This window comes from Megalobrama amblycephala, linkage group LG9, assembly GCF_018812025.1.
Source record: "Megalobrama amblycephala isolate DHTTF-2021 linkage group LG9, ASM1881202v1, whole genome shotgun sequence".
Classification (NCBI taxonomy): domain Eukaryota; kingdom Metazoa; phylum Chordata; class Actinopteri; order Cypriniformes; family Xenocyprididae; genus Megalobrama; species Megalobrama amblycephala.
The window spans coordinates 20,190,779-20,212,990 of NC_063052.1; the positions used below are offsets into that span (position 1 = coordinate 20,190,779).

The 22,212-nt window shown below is 35.8% G+C and overlaps 1 protein-coding gene across 10 annotated transcripts in view; it reads left to right on the forward strand.

Moving 5' to 3' along the window:
• ptprua (protein tyrosine phosphatase receptor type Ua) overlaps positions 1-22,212 on the forward strand; it is a 322,168-nt gene that overhangs the window by 251,611 nt on the left and 48,345 nt on the right. For 8 of the 10 annotated variants that reach the window (XM_048202043.1, XM_048202042.1, XM_048202034.1 and 5 more), the window contains exons 13-17: positions 4,017-4,053; positions 10,349-10,487; positions 10,762-10,791; positions 11,419-11,579; positions 15,664-15,851. In XM_048202043.1, the coding sequence (XP_048058000.1) occupies positions 4,017-4,053; positions 10,349-10,487; positions 10,762-10,791; positions 11,419-11,579; positions 15,664-15,851 (555 nt within the window). The remainder of the gene's footprint in view (positions 1-4,016; positions 4,054-10,348; positions 10,488-10,761; positions 10,792-11,418; positions 11,580-15,663; positions 15,852-22,212) is intronic. The other 2 variants (XM_048202037.1, XM_048202041.1) reach the window with 1 other exon arrangement.

Sequence of the window (22,212 nt, forward strand, 5' to 3'; positions counted from 1 at the left end):
TAAATAACTACCACTGAAGATATAATTTGCTTCCGTAGCAACCTTGGAAAGCTATTTAAGGACATGAATCATTTGAACACAACATAACATCCTATTTACTGCTATTACGATGCCGTGTATTTCGTTGTGGTGCTTTTGGTCTGATATATTGAGTTGATATTCAGAGATCCAGACCACGGTACATGAAAGTTTTCACTGTTAGTGCAATAGAGAGAAGCATTTGATCATCAAATGTCATTTTAATGAGGCCTATGGAGTTGTATTCTGTCTCCTTGTCACAGAGATGACTCTGTAGTGTCCCTGTGGTAAAAAGGAGGGTTATAGATTTAGAGAACAAGACAAACTCACACTTTTTGACTCATGTTGGCTGGCTGTCTCATCATTACAAACAAAACAAAGGTGGCATTATATCCAGTAATAGGATTGTGTTGAAAATCCCTTCTCTAATGGGAAGTAATGAATACATAATAGGCCATAAACAGTAGCATCAACCACTCACACTGTCTGATGACACTCACCATTCAAAGTGAGTTTATTCTTCAAATTCATTCAGGTTATTGTTTATCTGACCCACACACATTTCCATCTCAATCAGCCTAAATAAATCTTTTTAACATGAGCAACACTAAATACTCAGCTTTGCTGGTGCTTATTATTTTGACAATTATTCCTGATAATTAGGTGCAGGTTCGCTCTATTAGACTTGCCCCTGAATTTAAACAGTAATTACTCTGACTAAAGTGGCTTACTGCAGCTCAATAGGCATATGGGTTGGGTTTTAGAATAGACAAATACATTTTAGAATTAAACAGAAATTATTAGTAGGAAAGGCTAGCTTCAGTATTACTGTTGCTCCAAACCCTTAATCCTCCTGATAAGTTTTAAACCTCATTACATAACTCATCCCGCACCATTTGCGCTACAGACTTGAGTGAGACCTCAAATTATGCAGCTTATAGACTTTATGTGCCAGAGAAACAAGTGTGCAGCCATTTTTTGAACTTTGTGTTTGAGTTTCTGTTTTAGCAGTAGCTCTGTATATTTCTATGGCATCGCTGTTGAAGATCAATTAGCTGGTAAAGTGGATTTTATTTATTTTTTATTTTTTATTTTTTAGTTATTTTTTATTTTTTTATAGTTAATGAAAGTTATTATGAACATGAACAAGTAGACCAGGAAGTTCATTCATATTCAAATCCATAAGATCTTTCCTTCATGCTGTGGAAATACAAACCGGAAGACAGAAAAGGGCGCTGAAAAAGGGCGGCGTACATAAGGTCTAAGTGATAAGATTTTTGCCTGGTGGACAAGCATTTCATAAACTTACATTGAAGGAGGAATTCAAGACACGAAAACTGCACAAAACACCCAAAACGATCCAATAGTTGCTCACTAAAAACTACTCGGAACCCTACAGCAATGTCCTTTAAACGACCCACTGCCCAGCATTGCACCGGCAACTTTTGCACTAAACATCTCCAGTGACATTTTCTTCAGTGAATTATTAATTTAGTGGCTATTAATTCCTCCCATACAAATTTCCACAGACATATAAGAGTCAATCACATTTGTGGGTGTGACAGACAGACACTTTTTCATTCTGAATATTGACCATATTGAATTGTGGGAAATTGATGGGCATGACCACTCTAAACAGCCATCGTAAAGCAGCGTTGAGCGTGACCTGCATATCATATCATATAGCTATCATCTGACAGTGATTAATTTCAACGCTGCCCCTCAGTGCTGCCTTGACCGAGGACTGCGGAACACATGTTTTAATGACATGTTAAAATATGGTGGCAAATATGTCACATCTGCCCTGGTGAAATAGAGGAGAAAGCAACTCGAAGCTGATTTTCAATTTAAAAGGCAATTTACTGGCAGTTTGGGTGAGAAAGGTCTTGACTTCAATCTAGGTAGATGAATTTGCATAATTGCCACACAAAGCCACCATTTGCACCTGTAAATATTAATTAGATAATATCTCCCTATAGCTCACCGTGTGTGTGTGTGTGTGTGTGTGTGTGTGTGTGTAAGAGAGAGAGAGGGAGAGAGAAGGTACTCCCATAATGCACTGCTGAGTACTCAGTTAAAAAAAAAAAAATACACCCAATATGGCAGACACAAGCCAATTATTGTTGATTATAAATATACTTCTAATCATTCAGTGTTGAAAAGGTATAATAAAAATGCCCAGTCTATTTAAAAAATACTATTTATCCAATTATTATTATTATTATTATTATTATTACAATATTGTTTCATTAGATCAGCAACATGCTAATGGCAAAATCTATAGAAATAAATTGTGCTTTGCTCTCAGTACTTTGCCTAATGTCCTGGCAAGTTTATCTCAAAGGAAAAAAAAAAACAAAAAAAACAAAACAAAACAAAACATTATTTATAGTTTTACTTTGTTCATGGACCTTTTCTCTGAAACATTTTGAATGTTTGTCTAACATTTTTGCTGTTTTAAATGTTACTACTTACTAATTGTTTCACAAAAGTAATTTCCCCTTTAATCTTTGCTTAATTACAATAAATAAATAAATGAAATATTCCCTTAAAGGGTTAGTTCACCCACAAATTTAAATTCTGTAATTCATTTCTCACCCTTATGTCGTTCTTCACCCGTAAGACGATATTTTTGAAAAAATCTGATGGTTCAGTGAGGCCTCCATTGACAACAAGATCATTTATGCTTTCAATGCCCAGAAAGGTACTAAAGACATATTTAAAACAGTTAATGTGACTACAGTGGTTCAACCTTAATGTTATGAAGCGATGAGAATACTTTTTGTGCGTCAAAAAAAACGGAAAAAAAAAAAAAAATGAGTTCATTCAACAATATCTAGTGATGGGCAATTTCAAAACACTGCTTCACAAAGCTTTGAAGCTTTACAAATCTTTTGTTTCAAATCAGTGGTTTCAAGTGTGTATCAAACTACCAAAGTCACATGATTTCAGTAAACAAGGCTTTGTTACATCATAACGTTTCATCTAAACGTTTCAAAATTTCAATGGTTCACCACTGGGGGGGGCGATGATCTCTCTGAAGTGTGAACTACTCACGGGCAGAGCGAGGCTTCATGAAACAGTTTGAAGCAAATGAGCCGAATTGTGTCGATGCTTCAAAACAATTTGACACTTGTCTCCACGGTGACACACGGTCACTTGCATGTGTTGATCTGAAGTAACCTTGACATCGATTCAGACAAGCGCTGACGAATTATAACGTACATGTGGTTTTGCCAAACAAGGAAGTGTGTGGGGGAGTGGATAGTGTTCTCGACTGGGTTCAAATCCTGGTCAGAACAATGTTTTGATATAAAAACTTTTGCAAATAAACACCTTTTACAAACCATTGCAAATGTTTTATTGAAAGTGTAAATTATCCTGCTGTCAATGGAGGCCTCAATGAACCATCAGATTTTGTCAAAAATATCCTAATTTGTGTTCCCTAAGATGAACGAAGGTCTTACAGGTGTGGAATGAAATGAGGGTGAGTAATTAATGACAGAATTTTTTAATTTTTGGGTCTTTAATGTTTTCTCTAACATTTGCATAACCATGAAAAATATTTTTAAACATAAAAAAAAAAAAATATATATATATATATATATATATATATATATATATATTCCATTATATATTCCATTAAGTTACTACTATCAACCTTTTAGGAGTAAATAAAGAACCAAGATGTCTGACAGTACATGTGTTTTGTGTGCTGTTTGTTTGTTGTTGACTATGTAAAGGATTTCAAATCTGTCACTTTTGATGTTTTATTTAATTTAGGATGCTGACTTTGTGCTCTCTAGTTTTGGACTGAGCCTTCATGTCCAACCTATGTTCTCATTAATTTGCTAGTAAATGTCATCAAAGTAGGCATTTCAATATATTCCTGATTGCCCATGGGATTTCTAGTCAGATATTCACATAAATCATACACAAGCTATCCTCTTACCCTCAGATAGCCCTGATAACTTGCATCAACTCTGTTTTATCCTCAGGAGACCAGGATCAACTGCATTCGGATCGCTCGTAAAGGTAATTCATTCTTTATCTGCACTGTTTACATGCTTAAGGGCATGTCTTATTGACAGCGCATATACATCAATGCTAACCAAATGTCCCTGCTGCAGACTCACTCACACTTTGGCAAGAGATAAAAGCATATTTGTTACCTTAATATGGCAGTCTCTCAAAATGCAAGCGGTGATAGTTGGGCAAAATCCCACCCAGTATTATGATTCAAATATTACATAATAATTTTTCATTCAAGTTTGGCACAGTGAGCCAACATAATATAAACAGACTGACAGATAAGATAAAGTTAAAAGGAAGGAGTAAACGGGCCCTTTTCCGCAACCTACCTACCCAGACATTTTTAAGCATCATAGATGCACTTACAAAATGTAGCCATTAACATTATGCTACTTTCTAAAATATTTCATTTTGTCTAGTCTAAGAGAACATTTCATGTACCATGCATCGCGGAAGAATGGTCTTTTCACACCGAACGCGAAATGACTGATCATCTTCTGCTAATTCACACCTGCACACTAGGTGGCGCTGACCAACAATGCATTTGTCCTCATGTATGTGTCTCGTAAACGGCTTTGACTACGTCCGCTGCGTAATATACAGCATTAAATTAAGATAAATAAAGTTTGGTACTACAGTAGAAACACAAACTATCTATAATGCTTGCAAGAATGCATCTTAAAATATAATTGGAGGTACAATTAGCATCAAGCTAAATTTCAAAATGTATATGATTATTAATGTATTTGCTCAAAATGCACTTTAAACATCATACTGCCCCATAAGCCAGTGACTTCATAGGAAGTGTTTGCAACTGATTTCAGACAGATTTCTAAGGCAGCATAATGGTCTAATAAACAACAACAAAAAAGATTGTGCTTTGGTGATAACAAAGTGAATATTTAATTACCACAATACTAACTGGAAAAAGAAAAGAAAAAAAAAAAAAACAGCCGCGACTTTCAACCTTTTTTTTCATCTCAGCTGACACAGAATTACACACACATAATAGTGTGATACTATCAGCACACTCACTCATATGGAAATATACAGTACATGTGCACAGAAAATTGTTGTTACTGCTTCCCCGCATGTTTATCGATAAAATAGTTTTGCAACTAAAAAGTACATTACATTTCTCTGTACCAAGGTGGTAACAAGTAAAGATGCTATTAGTAAAGATGCTGCTCCCCAACACTGTTACAGCAATAGAAGCTTGGAATGTGAAATGTAAGAAATCGGTTCTACACACAAGAACGTTTTAAGGACAAAACCTGACATCTTAATTTCTTGAAATGTGATAATCATGGTATAAGCTGAATAACTGACAATGGGCCATTTAATTATTGAAAAATAATGCACACCAAGGTGATAATGTGGCAACGAATCAGAGTGGCCATACACCTCACATAAAATGTATTATAATCAAAAAATATATATATATATATATATATATATATATATATATATATATATATATAGTAGTATTTATAATTAGCATTTCCCAGCATATTTCTATTCATTGCATTTTTTTTTCCCCCAATGCAATGCATTCTGTATTCTGAAATTGCCTTATCTGTGAAGCATAAATGCTATGCTGGCTAATGAGAAAGTTTAGAAGACAGCCTCATTTTGAAAACACTTCACATCCAAAGTACGGTGTACATTTTAGGACATCCTTAGACCTCAGTCATACAACGAAAAGGTGTCATGTCTCAGAATTAAAGGCTTCAGTCATAAGAAAAAACAGCATAGCGCCTCAGACTGAAAGCCTTCAGGCCTCAGGAAAAACAATGACAGGTGTCAGGTTTAGTACAATTAGGCATTGGACGAAACAGCCTCAGACTAAAAGGCATCAGACATTAAAGGGTTAGTTCACCCAAAAATGAAAATTATGTCATTAATGACTCACCCTCACCTCCTTTCATCTTCGAAACACAGTTTAAGATATTTTAGATTTAGTCCGAGAGCTTTCTGTCCCTCCATTGAAAGTGTTTGTACGGTATACTGTCCATGTCCAGAAAGATAATAAAAACGTCATCAAAGTAGTCCATGTGACATCAGTGGGTTAGTTAAAAGTTTTTGAAGCATCGAAAATACATTTTGGTCCAAAAATAACAAAAACTACGACTTTATTCAGCATTATATTCTCTTCCGGGTCTGTTGTTCATCCGGGTTCACGACTCTCTCAGTGACGCTGCTGACGTAAGACGCTACTGGCGTGTTATCCGGTGCGCCCGAGCTTCGTTTACAGTCTGAGGGAGAAGCATGCTGTATTCAAGCTATTCTACATTGTTTGTATTTTGGTATTGCTATATTTTTTAAAATGGTGCGTAAGTGTGCATGTCGCGGATGTCCTAATCGCCAAAAACAACGACGTATAAGTGCATTACCAACGCCGACAGATGAAAGGATTCAATGGAATCAATTCAGTGGAATCAATTCAATGGAATCAATTCAATGGAATCAATTCAATGGAAAGGATTCCGGAAGAGAATACAATGCTGAATAAAGTCGTAGTTTTTGTTATTTTTGGACCAAAATGTATTTTCGATGCTTCAAAAACTTCTAACTAACCCACTGATGTCACATGGACTACTTTGATAACGTTTTTTATTACCTTTCTGGACATGGACAGTCTACCGTACAAACACTTTCAATGGAGGGACAGAAATCTCTCGGACTAAATCTAAAATATCTTAAACTGTGTTCCGAAGATGAAAGGAGGTCTTACAGGTTTGGAACGACATGAGGGTGAGTCATTAATGACATAATTTTCATTTTTGGGTTAACTAACCCTTTAAAGCTTCAAACGAAATGGACTCAGACAAAAAGGCATTGGACAAAATGGTCTCAGACTAAAAGGCATCAGATGAAACAGACTCAGACAAAAAGGCATCAGACTAAAAGGCATCGGATGAAATGGATTCAAGGCCCGATATATTCACTGCAAAGTTCTTCTTTAGGGTAAAACAAAGTTGGAACTTTTTAGAGCAATATGCAACATCCAAATGCCGCCCACGCTACTGAGAGCGGTGTTTCTATGAATGTGCACACAACAAATGACAGCAGTTCAGAAAATATCCAATTATAGCGATGTGGATATGTTTGACCAGCTCTGCAATTCGGCCATCTAGTCTATTCCCGTCATGTTTATATCAGGCCTACTTCATACAATAGATTACTTTATTATTTTCTATTTCTACTATAAACAAAGCTTGTTTTTGTATAACTTTCTATTGGCTTTTATCCCATCATAGTGCCATCCTTCAGTTGTCTTTTTGTGTTCCCCTTGTATTTTATTTAACTGTAACTATTCTCAAAAATTATGTAAGGTGTGTGTGTGTGTGTGTGTGTGTGTGTGTGTGTGTGTGTATGTTAATTATGTAGAATCTATCTGTTGATGTTATTCATTTTATGTAGGCTATTTATGTAACCCCTTGGCAATGTTCTTTATGTTATTGGTATTCAATTATTAAAAACAAATAAAAAAGCAGAGAGAGAAAGGGGCCGAAGGTAAGCTGTAGGCTACCTGATATTTTAATCTTACAGCTTTAATTAAATATTACACTGGTTAGATTTAATTCAGAAAAGAACATGGCGATTTTCACATTGGTCTGCAGAAAAACAGCAATGGGCTGAATGAAAATGCAATCAACTTTCTGACAGTAGGTGGCGCTGGAACATCAGAAATAAAGCTGTTTCCCCGTACACAAAGCAGTTATGCTTATAACAATGCAGTCTAATAGCTTGAAAGATTTTGTACTTCCCTTATGAAAATGAACCAAGGTTTTACTACAAATAAAACCAAAAACATTATTGTAGTTAACCATGGTAAAACACTATAGTTTATGGTATTTGTAGTAAAACTATCCTTATACAAATAATATCAATTCGCCTAAAAACATAGTTACCACACTTTTACTATAATAAAACCACACGATAGTTTGTAATACAATGTGTTTTAAACTTGCAAATAAAACTAGTGATTAATGCAAATTTACAAAATAATCTCAGTGGGACGTTTTTTTACATCTTAGTGTAACATTTAACAGTTAGAAAACTCTGTGCATGTGACATCACATTGAGGTGGGACAATTCACTTCTATCTGAGTCCTTTTCGTCTGAAGCTTTAATGTCTGATGCCTTCAGTCTTAGTTTCATCCGATGCCTAATCATATAAGACCTGACACCTGACACCTGACGTTGTTTTTCCTGAGGCCTGAAGGCTTTCAGTCTGAGGCGCCATGCCGTTTTGTCTTATGACCAAAGCCTTTTAGTCTGAGGCATGACCCCATTTCGTTGTATGACTGAAGTCTGAGGATGTCCTAAAATGTACACCGTACCAAAGTGTGCATATGATGCAAAATTGTTTTCTAGGTAGGCTTTCGAACGGAGATGACTCTGACCTCTCACTGCTCTTTGCTGCGAGGAAACAACAATAGCAAAATGTACAGTAGAATGTCAAAATGCAGTGGAGTAAAAATAAGACTCAAGCTTTTATTCAAGGCTGTTGCTCTGCACTGTTAGCGGTTGAGCAAGAAGCTATTTTATGAAAATAGTAATTACTTCATTATGTTGTTAATTAGTTTGTGAAAATATTTAAGAATCAAAGTATGGCTCCAAAAGATTGTGTTAGCACTACTGAATATAATATACAATTAAACTATAGCCCACAAGAAGAATGTCCCTTTAGCCTCTTTATTTTATACGTCATACTCTGTTATTTAGGTATTTATTTAATCAATGATATTGTAATTAATGTCCCTACAGCAGATGGTATAATGATGCACTTCCATCCCTGTGATTTTTCAAATGGCAATTTCTGCTATTGGAAGCACTGCAGGGGCTTAAATTAATCGAGAGAGAGATTTCATGCTGTTCTCTGGAGCTGTTTGGAAATTGACTGCATTTATAAGGAGAGAAAATGGAGACACAGAGACCCTGTAAATCTGAGGAACATGTTCAAAATGTCCGCCAGTTTCAGTTTGTGACATTCTTCCTCAAGTTTGTGACCAGTAGGTGCAGCTGTCATCACTGGACACAAATGCTGGGCTCACTGAAATGTTGCCAGATCCTTTCTTATGTGCAGGCAGTTTTGTTCTGGATTGAATAAAAAAAAAAAAAAAAAAAAAAAAAAAAAACTGTTTGGAACAATACGTCCAACTCCAAGATTGTGGGCAAACTTTCAAAAATGTGTTGAATTTAAAACACTAGACAGCGGCACTGCATGTTCTAGACTGCTCCCATATAATTTTAAGGCTCAAATAATGTCAGTTTTGGCTAAATCTGTGCTATTTTCAAGGAAAAGGAAGCCCATATGGCATACTAATATTTGTAAAAGGAGACATTCAGTCATGACATTGTCTGTAAAAAGTGGGTTTTGAAAGTTCCAACGTAGATCCAACATGCTCAGCTTTAGGAGCTGAACCTGTCAGAATCTAACCAGGAACAGCTAAATTGCATCACTGACCTGAGTCTGTCAAAGTCAAAGACTTGGTCTGCTCTCGCTCCAAGGGCTCCCTGGGTTGAGCTTCTTCCCCTGTGGCTTGTTCATGTGCTGCTTGATGCAGATAAATGGTTTCTTCATCTCTCTCCAACCCCTGCGATACCTTTAGCAGATTAACATTCAGTAGTGCGCCAGCATTACCTGGCTACTGTTCTAATCTTGTAATGCTCATCTGCTGGTTGAGATAATGTGGTGTGCTGTAGTATTAGGGATTCGACTGGGTAAATTATAGTTTAATATTTTTCAGTGTTTTCAAGATATTCAAGTACATTTTTGGATATTTATATATTTGCTCTAAAAAGGCTAAAAAGATTATACTGGCTTATACACTACTGTTTTAAAATTTTACCATTTAAAATAAATGTTTCCTATTTATTTTTTAAATGGCAAAGCTGAATTTTCAGCAGCCATTAAAGCCTGGGGCACTTGACAAAAAAGAACTGATCCACAGCAATTGTTTGAACTTCCCAAATCTACCTGAATTTTGCATTTGAGATTGTATTAAAACATCTATCTTAGCGCTCTCACATTTATGAGTCAAAGCATAATTACTAGTAAAGCACTGATTAACATTAATTTTATAAATGTATAATATAATTTTATTTATGCTAACATTGTATGAAATATTTGACATTTCACCCTAATTAGCAGTGATATTATATTAAAATAGAGTTTGAGTAGATTCTTATTTATGTAGTTTTACAGTATTACTGATTTTCAGCAAATTGATCTGATGTCATTTGTTTTTCTCTCACATTCATTCATTAACTCTTTGTCTTTCACTCTCAGTCGCCTGCAAAGACCATAAGCGTGCTCTGGAGGTTTCCCAGCATGCCGAGGATATGGGGCTGATTCTGGGGGCCTGTGCCGGGGGTCTGGTTGTTCTCATCCTCCTGCTGGGAGCCATTGTGGTTATTGTCAAGAAAGGGTGAGCATGTGTGCACTCAGATCCAATTAAAATCACTTGCAAAAAAAAAAATTAAAATCACTGATCACTTGCCTTTCTGCAAAACAATAGAGAATGGTGCTAGCAACGTCAAGGTCATAATTTCAATTCCCAAGGAATGCATGCATTTAAAACATGTAACTTGAATACACTGTAAGTTGCTTTATATAGAAGTATCTGCAAAATCCAAAAAATTACTAGAAGCCAGGCTAACCCCTCTCTGTCTCTCTCTCTCTCTCTCTCTCTCTCTCTCCAGAAGGGATATCTATTCGTACCCTTACTACCCGTAAGTCATTCTCTCTTCATGTCCATTGTTTTCCCATCAGCCTGTCTTTTTAGCTTTAATTTGTTGGAGATTACTAGACAAACTCTCTAAGTTTCTTTTAACATTCTCTATCTTGTTCTCTCACTTTCTCTGTCTTTCCTTTCATGCTCTCCCTTTTTAAATAAATATAGTATATATAGTGCTGTTATATAGAAATGCATGTGTGTTTGGTCAAATTATGCAGTTTATGGAGAGGTGTGCTATTTTCTACATGTTTCCCTTCAATTGAATGGATAATAATAATAATAATAATAATAATAATAATAAAAATCCCCTAGGCTTACATTGGTGGAAGGACCCAGTCACATCTAGAAACAAGAATATCATAGAGACTTGGCCTCTTTTGACTTTTTCCCTAGCAACTACATAAGAACATGCTACAACGGCTGTATAGCAATGACCTGGTGAAGACCCACTTACATTTTCTTTATAAATTAAATTCTAATTTCTGTGTCTGTTGATGGCATCTCTCGCAAATCCTCTACTCTTCTGAGTCTTCTCCATTGTTTATTATGTATTCGCTCTTTTGCTTTTTCTCATTTGCAGTCTTCTTTCTGTAGTCTCACTCTTGTCTTTCATACTCTGCAGCAGGAAGAAGGTGAACATAAACAAAGCAGTCATGACGTATCGTCAGGAGAAGACGCGTAAGCTGGGGTCACTGGACTGCAGTACGACAGAACACAGTACACTGCAACAGGACGATCGTACCGCGAACACCTTCATGGATTCACATAACTGCACTGCCAGGAGTGAGTACATACACGCACACACACACATACAGCAGAAAGAATTATTCCTTACACATATAAACTTTAATCTTCAGAGGAGGGGTAGGTGTCATGACCACAATGTTATATAATATAAGTCATTTTATATATATATAGGCTATTTAAGGCCTATTAATTCAATATTTCACAAATGAATGGTGTTAAGAAATGATCCACACCAATACCAGACCTTATATTGCCCAGACTAATCAATATCAGATCCTCCAAGACCCAGGCCAGTACCAAACCATAAAATCCAAATCCAAACAATGATCTAATCCACAGAGCCAAACTAAAGACCTGTCTGTCCAAGAACCATAATGACTGTTTCAAATAAATATAAATTGCAATTAGGGGTGTATTGACAATAACTATTAAGAAATGAAATGTTGACATAATGTTAATACTACACATATGATAATATTGCAATTAATCCAGCGCCAGTAAATAGTTTGACACTCCAACATAGTAGATGGCAGTATTGCACCTTAACGCTGGTTGCCAAAAAAAAACAAAAACAAAGATGATGATGCAGTGTGTAGCTGGTACTGCAAAATCATGTTGGGTGAGAGTGAGATGCTCGAAAAAAGTTTGCTCGTCAGTGTATAACAATAATATTGTTATAAAAATGTGAAATTGTGATAACCCTAATTGCAACATCAATTTCAAATACCAAGACTATCCTTGTGGGGACAAACCTGTACACACACACACACACACACACACACACACACACACACACACACACACACACACACACACACACACACACACCCACACACCCACACACACACACACACACACATAATGCTTGTATTGGAAAAGAGGTGAACAAGTTAACAAAGTTGTTGAGATGCTTACAGTCACAGTAAACACTTAACACTGTTTATCTCCATTAGTCATTATTTGCATATGGACCACTATATTCTATCTCTGCATATTAAGCATCCTCCCACTCATCTATGAGTCTTGAGTCAATGTCCTTATCTGTCCCCTGGAATAGATGAGTGTTGCTGTGTGCCAGTAAAGTGAAAGTGTTGGCTCTCTGTCTGTCTCCAGTTGTCTATGCTTATGGTATACTTTTCTTTGCAGTGTGTAGTGTTTGTTTGAACTACAGTATTCTATGTCTATTCTGTTCTATTCTATTCAAATTTTTTAACTCACATCTCTACCTTGAAAGCAAAATAGATGTCATCTGGAATGGTATCAAGCCAGTGAGATGTAATGTTGCTAATTCTAATGCTATATGGGGTGATGGACATTGTGGAAATGTTGCATGAAAGTTGTAGAAACAACAGAGTGCTTTTTTTTTCATTTTTATTTTCATTTCAATTAGTGTAATAGTTATTAGTTCACAAAATCTGTCATTGCTAGATCTGATTCTAAATGGATTATAGAAAATGATTGCTAAAATGTACATTTACATTCATTCATTTAGCAAATGCTTTTATCCAAAGCGACTTACAAATGAGCAATACAAAAAGCAATTCATATTAAAGAAGCAATAAACACAGTAATAAAAAGTAATAGTAATAGAAAGTTTCAGACATCATTCAGAATATTACAAGATTGAACAGGGAGGGATTAAGGAATAGTGAGAGCATAGACAAAAGAATGGTGAAAGGACAGCAATTTTTTTTTGTAGTGTTTGTTATAATGTCGGAAGTATATGTAAATGACCAATGTTTACTCATTCTACCTTGACCAAAAGTGTCTTAGAAAATTTAAATCTCTCTATTGTTTTATATGAAGGAGTAGGAAGGATAATTTTTACTTCATTCTGAAGCAAAAACTCTAGTCTACAACCTCCAATACCCAGAATCCTTGTGAACACAGTTTTAATTTATTTTTTTGCGCCTTATTTCAGTGACTTAAGTTTTTTGTTTTTTTCAATAACCACGCATAAACGTTATTCCTTCAAAAACACAAACATGTACATCAGGGCTCTGAACCTGTTTAAGGAACGAAAACGAAAACCGGAAACGAACGAAATTTTGACCGGAACGTAACCAGAAACGGAAACTAAATCAAATGTAATCGTTCTGAACAGAAACGGTAATTTGAAATGCCCATTAACCGGTTAATAACGTTATTTTATCGTTCCGTTTAATATTTTGATTTGGCAGTCAACCAATCACAAATTCAAATAGTACAGCCTGTGCAAACGTGATGCTAACGCATCCAAAATGATGTTTTACATCGATAATGTGAGTGAAGTACAAAGCTCATCTAATAAATAATAGTTTAGCATTCGTCTCGAAAATGAAAACAGTTGGATTCATGCCGAATGAGAAAGGTAGGCTACATTCACTTTAAATTAATTCGTTTTGCATCATATTTAGTTTTATTTCCAATAAATAAACCTGTTTCTCGCCTTGAATATAGCAATAGAAGCTGGAATGGCGTTAAAAAAGTAAATATAATTTTTTCTGTTGTTAATTTGTTTTTGCTTGACGTTTATATAGCCTAGCCTGAATAGTCCAACTGTTAATTTTAGAGGTTTTGTTGTGGAGTACATAAATAATATAGGGCAGTTTTGTTCATAATTTATGTTTACAAACATTATAAACAAAGGTGTAGGCTAATAATGTAATATAATAAAATGCGGCCTATGCAACTTTTTTCCTCTCAGGAATAGCGTCGGTATTTATAACCAGCAACATTAAACATTAAACCAGCAACATTTTAAACATTAAAACATCTTGAAAAAATACTTTAATTTATAAACCATTGTTTTTCCTTTCGTTTAATAGGTTTACATTTGGACAGAATCTTGTTATAAAAGATAATTGTAGGCCTACGACGGCAAATAAACTATCTTTGTTTTTTAATAAATAAAATGCAGTACGTATTATTATTATTATTATTATTATTATTAAGTAGGCTACACGCAGAAAAAAATAAAATAAATAAAAATAACGTTATTAACCGTTATCTTTTCTTATCAAACCGGTTTCGGAACGTTTATAATAGGAAGGAACGCTGGAACAGAAACGTTAAAATGCCGATTCTGCTCGGAGTGGAACGATTGGATTTTTTTTTTCGTTTTTAAGCCTTGATGTACATACATGTTCCTCACATATTATTGTAGCCTAGTTTGTGCTGAATACAGTGTAATGACACTTTTGTCATTAATATGTTTATAAACAACTGAAAAAAGCACAAATGTCAGGGCATGTCAAAACTTCTCCAGGGCCCCAAAAATCCTCAGACCCCTGAGGGTTAAGGTTCCTAAGAGCACAGTGGCCTTTCAACAATTCTATGTTTTTCTGTCAATATGGGGTGCTGTGTGTACATTAATGAGGAAAAAAATGAACTTAAATGATTTTAGCAAATGGCTGCAAAATAACAAAGAGTGAATAATTTAAGGGGGTCTGAATACTTTCCTTACCCACTGTACCAGTACACGACTGCAGTTTGCTTTTGGGGGGTTGGGTGGAACTGAGTTTCTTTCAGTTTTTTCCTCTCGGTTTGGCCTAAAACACTTTGTTCGTGGTCATTCAATTTGAAATGGCGACTGTGATTTTGTGACTCTCTGATGGAGCCTGTGGCCATTCTGTTTGCAAGCATCAATGTCTTGAGCTTGGTGCGAGCCCCAACCTGTGGCCAGTGCAGAGAGATAAACAAGTGTGGTGTAGACTCTTTCATTATCAGAGAAAATCATTCTTGAGTCAGTATACGATCATTTATTTATCTAGACAAGGATTTATCAGGAAAACTTTTCCTGGGGACTGCAGTATTTCACTTGGGCTTTTGCTAGAGTTAAAGGGGAATCCCTACATGGAAGGCAGATGGACCTATGCAGGTCATTTTCATCAAGTTTAACAACTTCTAACAGCCCCCTTCTAACATCTCTGCCCCTGCAGTTTTACTTCAATTCACACTTGCACATTGACTGTGATTCACAGTATCAGGAAGAACTCCCTCGGCCGTTACGATTCACACCTTTAGTGAAACAATTCCCACTGCAATTTGCAAGTTACCTTTGACTGCACTGTAGCTTCTTTCTCTTTGCTCCACACTTTGTTTGTTTATCTCTCTTTCTCTTCTTTCTTTTACTCCTCAGATGAGCAGCGCAGCACTGTAAATGAGTCCAGCAGCCTGCTGGGGGGTTCTCCCAGAAGGCATTGCAGGAGAAAAAGTTCTCCATATCACACAGGGCAGCTCCACCCGGCTGTGAGAGTGGCAGACCTGCTCCAGCACATCAACCAGATGAAGACAGGAGAGGGGTACGGTTTCAAACAGGAGTACGAGGTGAGGGTCTGTTGAGGATATTTGACAAGCAATTCATGCCTACAGGGTTAGATTTAAAAGACACTGGCATATAGTAATGGGAAACTGAGTAATGAGTTTTATAACTTGAAGCAAAACTGTTATTAGCAAACTGCATAGCTCTATAAGCTTAGAAGTTATTTGAAGAACCTACAATGCCTTCAAAGTGTCATTAAATACATTTATAATGACAAAAAATATTTGAATGTAAAATAAATGATGTTCTCCTGAACTTTATATTTGTCAAAAAGTCCTGAAAAAAAAAAAAAAAAAAAAAAAAAAAAATCATGGTTTCCACAAAAAAAAATATTAAACAGCACAACAGTTTTCAACAATGATAATAATAAGATTCTTGAGCACCATTTCTGAATGATCATGTGACACTGAAGACTGGAGTATTTATAAAATTTAGCTTTTCCATCAGAGGAATAAAGAATAAATTACATTAATTAACAGTTTAAATTTTTAAATTGTAATAATATTTGACAATATTACTGTTTTTACTTTATTTTTGAGCAAATAAATGCAGCCTGGGAAATAAATACATACATACATACATACATACATACATACATACATACATACATACATAAAACAAAACAAAACAAAACAAAACAAAACAAAACAAAACTAAACAAACTTTGAGCAGTAGTGTATGTTCTCGCTCTTAGCCCTCATGTTAATAAGTGTGTTTTATAAAAACATGGATAGATCCAGAACGTGACACCAGAGTGTGAGCAAAGTGCTGCCAAACCTTTCAAAGTTCTTTCATATCAGCCCTTCACAGAAAAGACATTACTCATTCAAAATATTCCACGTATGTATTAATAATACCCTCAGTTCTTCTGTGCTCTCACCATCCTTTCTCAACGGAATATAGATATTCTTTTTGAGTCATTAATCTGAGCTCAAGAGACACATGAATCCCTCCTCCAGAATCCACATTTCTGCCTTTTTCTCTTTATTTTGGACCTGAAAACGGACAGTAGCTGCAAGACTCTTGGGCCTTAATTTCTTAGAAGGGTGGAATAAGCCTCTGAATGTTTGCTATGGCTGTCTCATGTGCTTCTGCTAAAAATCTCTTTAGTATAAAGACATCTCTTTAGTAAAGACATTGTACTGGCTCATAGTAAGGTCATAGTTGGCCCTATGATTTGTCTTATGCTCTAATGCAGACTACGTCCACTGGAGCTGAAGCCTAGCACACATTACAAGACTGAAGCTTATCACTCTTTGATATTTTAAGTCTGTGACTAGTCTGCATCAAAATATGCAGCATCATAGCCAACTTGCGGCCCATGTCCGTCGCCCACACTCCTCTAGTATGCGCACCTGTGAGACACAGCGACTAGTTGATGCAAATATCTTTTAGATGCTGACAGCTCGTCTCAGCATCCATGTTTGGATTCTTTTTCTTTTTTTTTTTTTACTGCCACAAGAATCCAGAACATCGCTATGGTTATCACTGTCAACCGCCTTCAGGAGTGACTGTGGTATTCCTTAATCGTACAGAATAATGTATTCTTTCCCAAATTTAAATATCTGTCATATCTTAACATTTGCAGAGTGTATGTGGCCCAGCAGTCCCTTGTGAAAAAGTGCACTAAATTGTACTGAACTTTACTAAAATTACTTAAAGAAAGTACACTCTATGTGTACTCTATGTCTCATGACTAAGAGCACTTTGTAATAATGTCAAGTATAAAATACTTATTAAATCCATTGTTTTAATCATCTTAAAGTGGTGCTTTAAAGAAATATACATATTGCACTATTAAAACACATGTAAATTCCTGGATTTTAATTGTATTATTTTACCTTTAGTGAGTTATTCAGCATTACATTTAAAGGTGCCATCGAACGTTTTTTTTTTTTTTTACAAGATATAATATAAGTCTAAGGTGTCCCCTGAATGTGTCTGTGAAGTTTCAGCTCAAAATACCCCATGGATTTTTGTTTTAAATAAATTTTTTAACTGCCTATTTTGGGGCATAGTTAGAAATGCGCCGATTCAGGGCTGCTGCCCCTTTAATTGCTCGCACTCTCCACCCCCCCCAGAACTCTCGACTCACTGCATAAACAAAGTTCACACAGCTAATATAACCCTCAAAATGTTCATCATGCAGCATGTCTAATCGCGTAAGTACAGTGTTTATTTGGATGTTTACATTTTATTCTGAATGAGTTTGATAGTGCTCCGTGGCTAACAGCTAATGCTACACTGTTGGAGAGATTTATAAAGAATGAAGTTGTGTTTATGCATTATACAGACTGCAAGTGTTTAAAAATGAAAATAGTGACGGCTCTTGTCTCCGTGAGTACAGTAATAAACGATGGCAACTTTAACCACATTTAACAGTACATTAGCAACATGCTAACGAAACATTTAGAAAGACAATTTGCAAATATCACTAAAAATATCATGTAATCATGGATCATGTCAGTTATTATCGCTCCATCTGCCATTTTTCGCTATTGTCCTTGCTTGCTTACCTAGTCTGATGATTCGGCTGTGCACATCCAGACGTTAATACTGGCTGCCCTTGTGTAATGCTTTTCATAATGTTGGGAACATGGGCTGGCATATGCAAATATTGGGGGCGTACACCCCGACTGTTACATAACAGTCGGTGTTATGTTGAGATTCGCCTGTTCTTCGGAGGTCTTTTAAACAAATGAGATTTATATAAGAAGGAGGAAACAATGGAGTTTGAGACTCACTGTATGTAATTTCCATGTACTGAACTCTTGTTATTCAACTATGCTGAGGTAAATAAAATTTTCAATAGAGATGACACTGATGTATATTTACCATAAATACTTGTCATAATTATTTATGCGGTGAAATGCCGTTTAATAAGTAGTATGACTGTACCGTATCCCTTAAATATCCATCTAGTTGAACTTACCACACTAGCAACTGCTCTCTCTGTGGAAGCTTTGCGTTTAAAGAGTTAATAAAATATTTAGACTCAGATCAATATTTTGTGTCTAATTATTTACTTATGTGGCAAGTAGCCTGTGTAATAAGTGGGATAATGTACATTCAGCCAGTTGTTATCTCAGAATAAACCCCTTCAGGCTGATGCAAGACAGATAATAACTGGCTGGATCCCTTACTTATGAAATACATATATAAATATATTAAATATAAATATGTTTTTAAGTGGGCCAAAAAGAAAAAAAAAAGTCCAACTAATTGCATTTAATATAAATTGAACCTATAATATATTTTCATTTAATTGTAAATATTGTGCAATTAAGTGTCTGAAATCATTACATTCAGTTTGAGATTAAATGTATTCTTTTAAAGTATATCATTTCCATAATAAGAATTCTTTTAAAAAGTATTCTAAAGTCTGCTTCTTTTTCACAAGGGGTGGCTAGTGCCTTTTAAAGACTCCATTTATAGATTATTATTTATTTTATTACTTTGATGTCTGCAATGTTGCTCCCAAAAGCTGCTAAAACTAAAAACTACTGCAAACTAGTATTTATGTTCTGTGTCTGCCTGAAAGGAAATAACTGTGTATATCAGCAGGTGGCACTTGTCTGTATTCATAATTCAAAAAGGGAAACCAGAAGAGCTAGGACTTTGGGTCCCACTTTATATTAAGTGGCCTTAACTACTATGTACTTACATCAAAAACTAAGTACAATGTACTTAATGGGTTCATATTGAATTGCAAAACACTTTTGCTGCTATTGAGGTGGGGTACTGGTAAGGTTAGGGAAAGCTTTGGTGGTATGGGTAGGTTTAAGGGTAGGGGTAAGGTGTAAGGGATGGGACAACAGTGTAATTATAAATGTAATTACAGAAATTAATTACAGATGTAATTACATGCAGGTGTTTTTAAAATATAAGTACAATGTAAAAACATGTATGTACACAATAAGTGCATTGCATCAAATTATTCATTTAAATGTAAGTACACAGTAGTTAAGGCCACTTAATATAAAGTGGGACCGGACTTTAGTTATACAAACCGAAAAGAAAGCAGAACATGTTATATTACATATTTGATGAAAACACCTCAGATCAGATGAAGATGGAAAATGAGAAGGTCCTTCTGTGTGTGCCTCTTGTTTGCTTGCTTTCATCACTTTTGCTTTTATTCTCATGCACTGGTTTGCAAAGCTGAACATCCAATCAGAGTGACCTTTCTCACCAACAGACTCCTCCACCAATTGAACATGCCCAGTCAGTCGAAAAGCTGCCAACGGGGGTCTGACTAGTGCCAACGGTGCGGAACACACAACAGAAATTAGGCCGACAGACATTCAGCAATGGCTGACCATCATCTTGGTGTTTCTCGGCTATAGGGTGCTTTCACATGTGATTCAAATGCTTGGTCTGAACCAGAATTTGGATTGTATCATTGAAGCAGCAACAGTTTACACCTGTTGCTAGGTAACGACTTTGCAGGAGAATTCTGCAAAATGGGTAGTGTTGCTCATTCTTGCTTTTGTATTTTGGTTTTTGAACTTTGGTTTTATTTCCAAAGGGTCTACACAGAAAAGCCACCTTTTTTAAGCAGACTTGGGTTCGCGGATGCGCACATGAACTGTTACTGTGCTCTAAAATTTATAGTGTGAAAGCACCCTTAGTGGATTTAGAAATTTAGAAATATATATGTGTGTATATATATATATATATATATATATATATATATATATATATATATATATATATATATATATATATGTTGGGTCACTTTTTGGAGTTCAAGGAATCACTGTCTTCAAGAGACGAGAGGGACTTAGAGAAATGTTTTGAGGTAAAGACAGAAATATTGATTATGTGATTTGGTTCAGGAAGAATGAAAGAATGACAGACTTTGATGAGAATGTCACGCTGCTTAGCAGCTGAGCCTAGGGTGATTTTCAATGAAAACAGGACAGATGGATGGAGAGAAAGAGATAGTAATTGAAAGTGAGGCTGAACTACAGAAATCAGAAAAATACAAAACCGTGTCCTAAATGTCCCAAATGCTGCCCTTGCAGACTGTGCAAAAGGGTGCATTGAGGGTGTATCACAACCTTTTTGAAGTGGGACACCCTATAGGCCGCAAGTACACATCACAGTGTACACCAACTGTGCTATTTGGGAAAGCCACATGTGACATTGAATTTTGGAACAAGGTGAACTTTAATACTCAGAGAAAGCTAGCATTCCCATTCACTTCATTGGTACTTTTTGGACAATTAAAAGAACTATTGTCTCCCTCAGGGACAACCTGTCACCTTCAACAAGATCTTTTAGTGTCATTTAGGTAAAAAAAAAAAAAAAAAACAGGTTCGTGTTCAAGAATTTACATGAACTAAACTGTTAAGAGGCAGCAGGCCCTGACCAGTATCACCAGCTACATTAAATACATTATACAAAATTTCATTTTTTTTTTTTTTTTAATGTATGACAAATATGAATCATATTAAGTCTGTCTGACAGATCTCTGTGATTACAACCCTGCTACACTCATCTGAATTCTTTGAATGCATATCTGAAAACAGTCACTTCTGCTCATTTGGATCCACAGCAGTTTTCTAAAGTGGCCAGTAAATCAGTCTGATGTTGTGAAAATGGCCTTAAGTTGTGTCATGCAACATCTGGATATAAGAGAAGCACAGAATATTGCTTGTGGACTTTAGCTCAGCATTTTATACCACCATCCCAGATCTATTACTGAGCAAACTCTTCGGCATGAATGTCTTCCTGACAAATTAGAAGCAGCACGTTCTGAAGTATTTATCAAGGATCATGTGACACTGAAGACAGGCGTAATGGCTGCTGAAAATTCAACTTTGCCATCACAGGAATAAAATAAATTTTAAAATATACTAAGAGTAAATCTGAAAATGTCCTACGACTTTTGAAAACATCAATGATTTCAGGAAGCACACCCCAGCACTCCCCTCTGAGGTGATCAGAGATTCTACAGTCAATGTAGACTAATGCTGCAAATTCTTCTTCTCATCTTTCTCTCACATGTGATAAAAAATAAAATAATTTCTGTCAGAAAGCACATCAATACATGTACTTCCTCAGATACAACCTTGACATACAGTTCTTCAGAGACACCACTGAATGTGTAATCACGTCTTCTGTCATTGTTTGGCTATGCTAATGATTGTTCAAAGAAACATCTACAGCAAATTATCTGGTGCCTGATACAGCAGTCACTGCAAGATTTCTTCCCTGGCTGAACTTTACATGGCCAGAACAGTGAACCAGGCCACAAAGATTACTGAGGATTCCTTTCCGCCCTGGTCACTGCTTGTTCTAACAGCTTCCCTCTGGCAGGAAATCCAAACTAAGACCAGCAGACACTGGCACAGCTTCTCT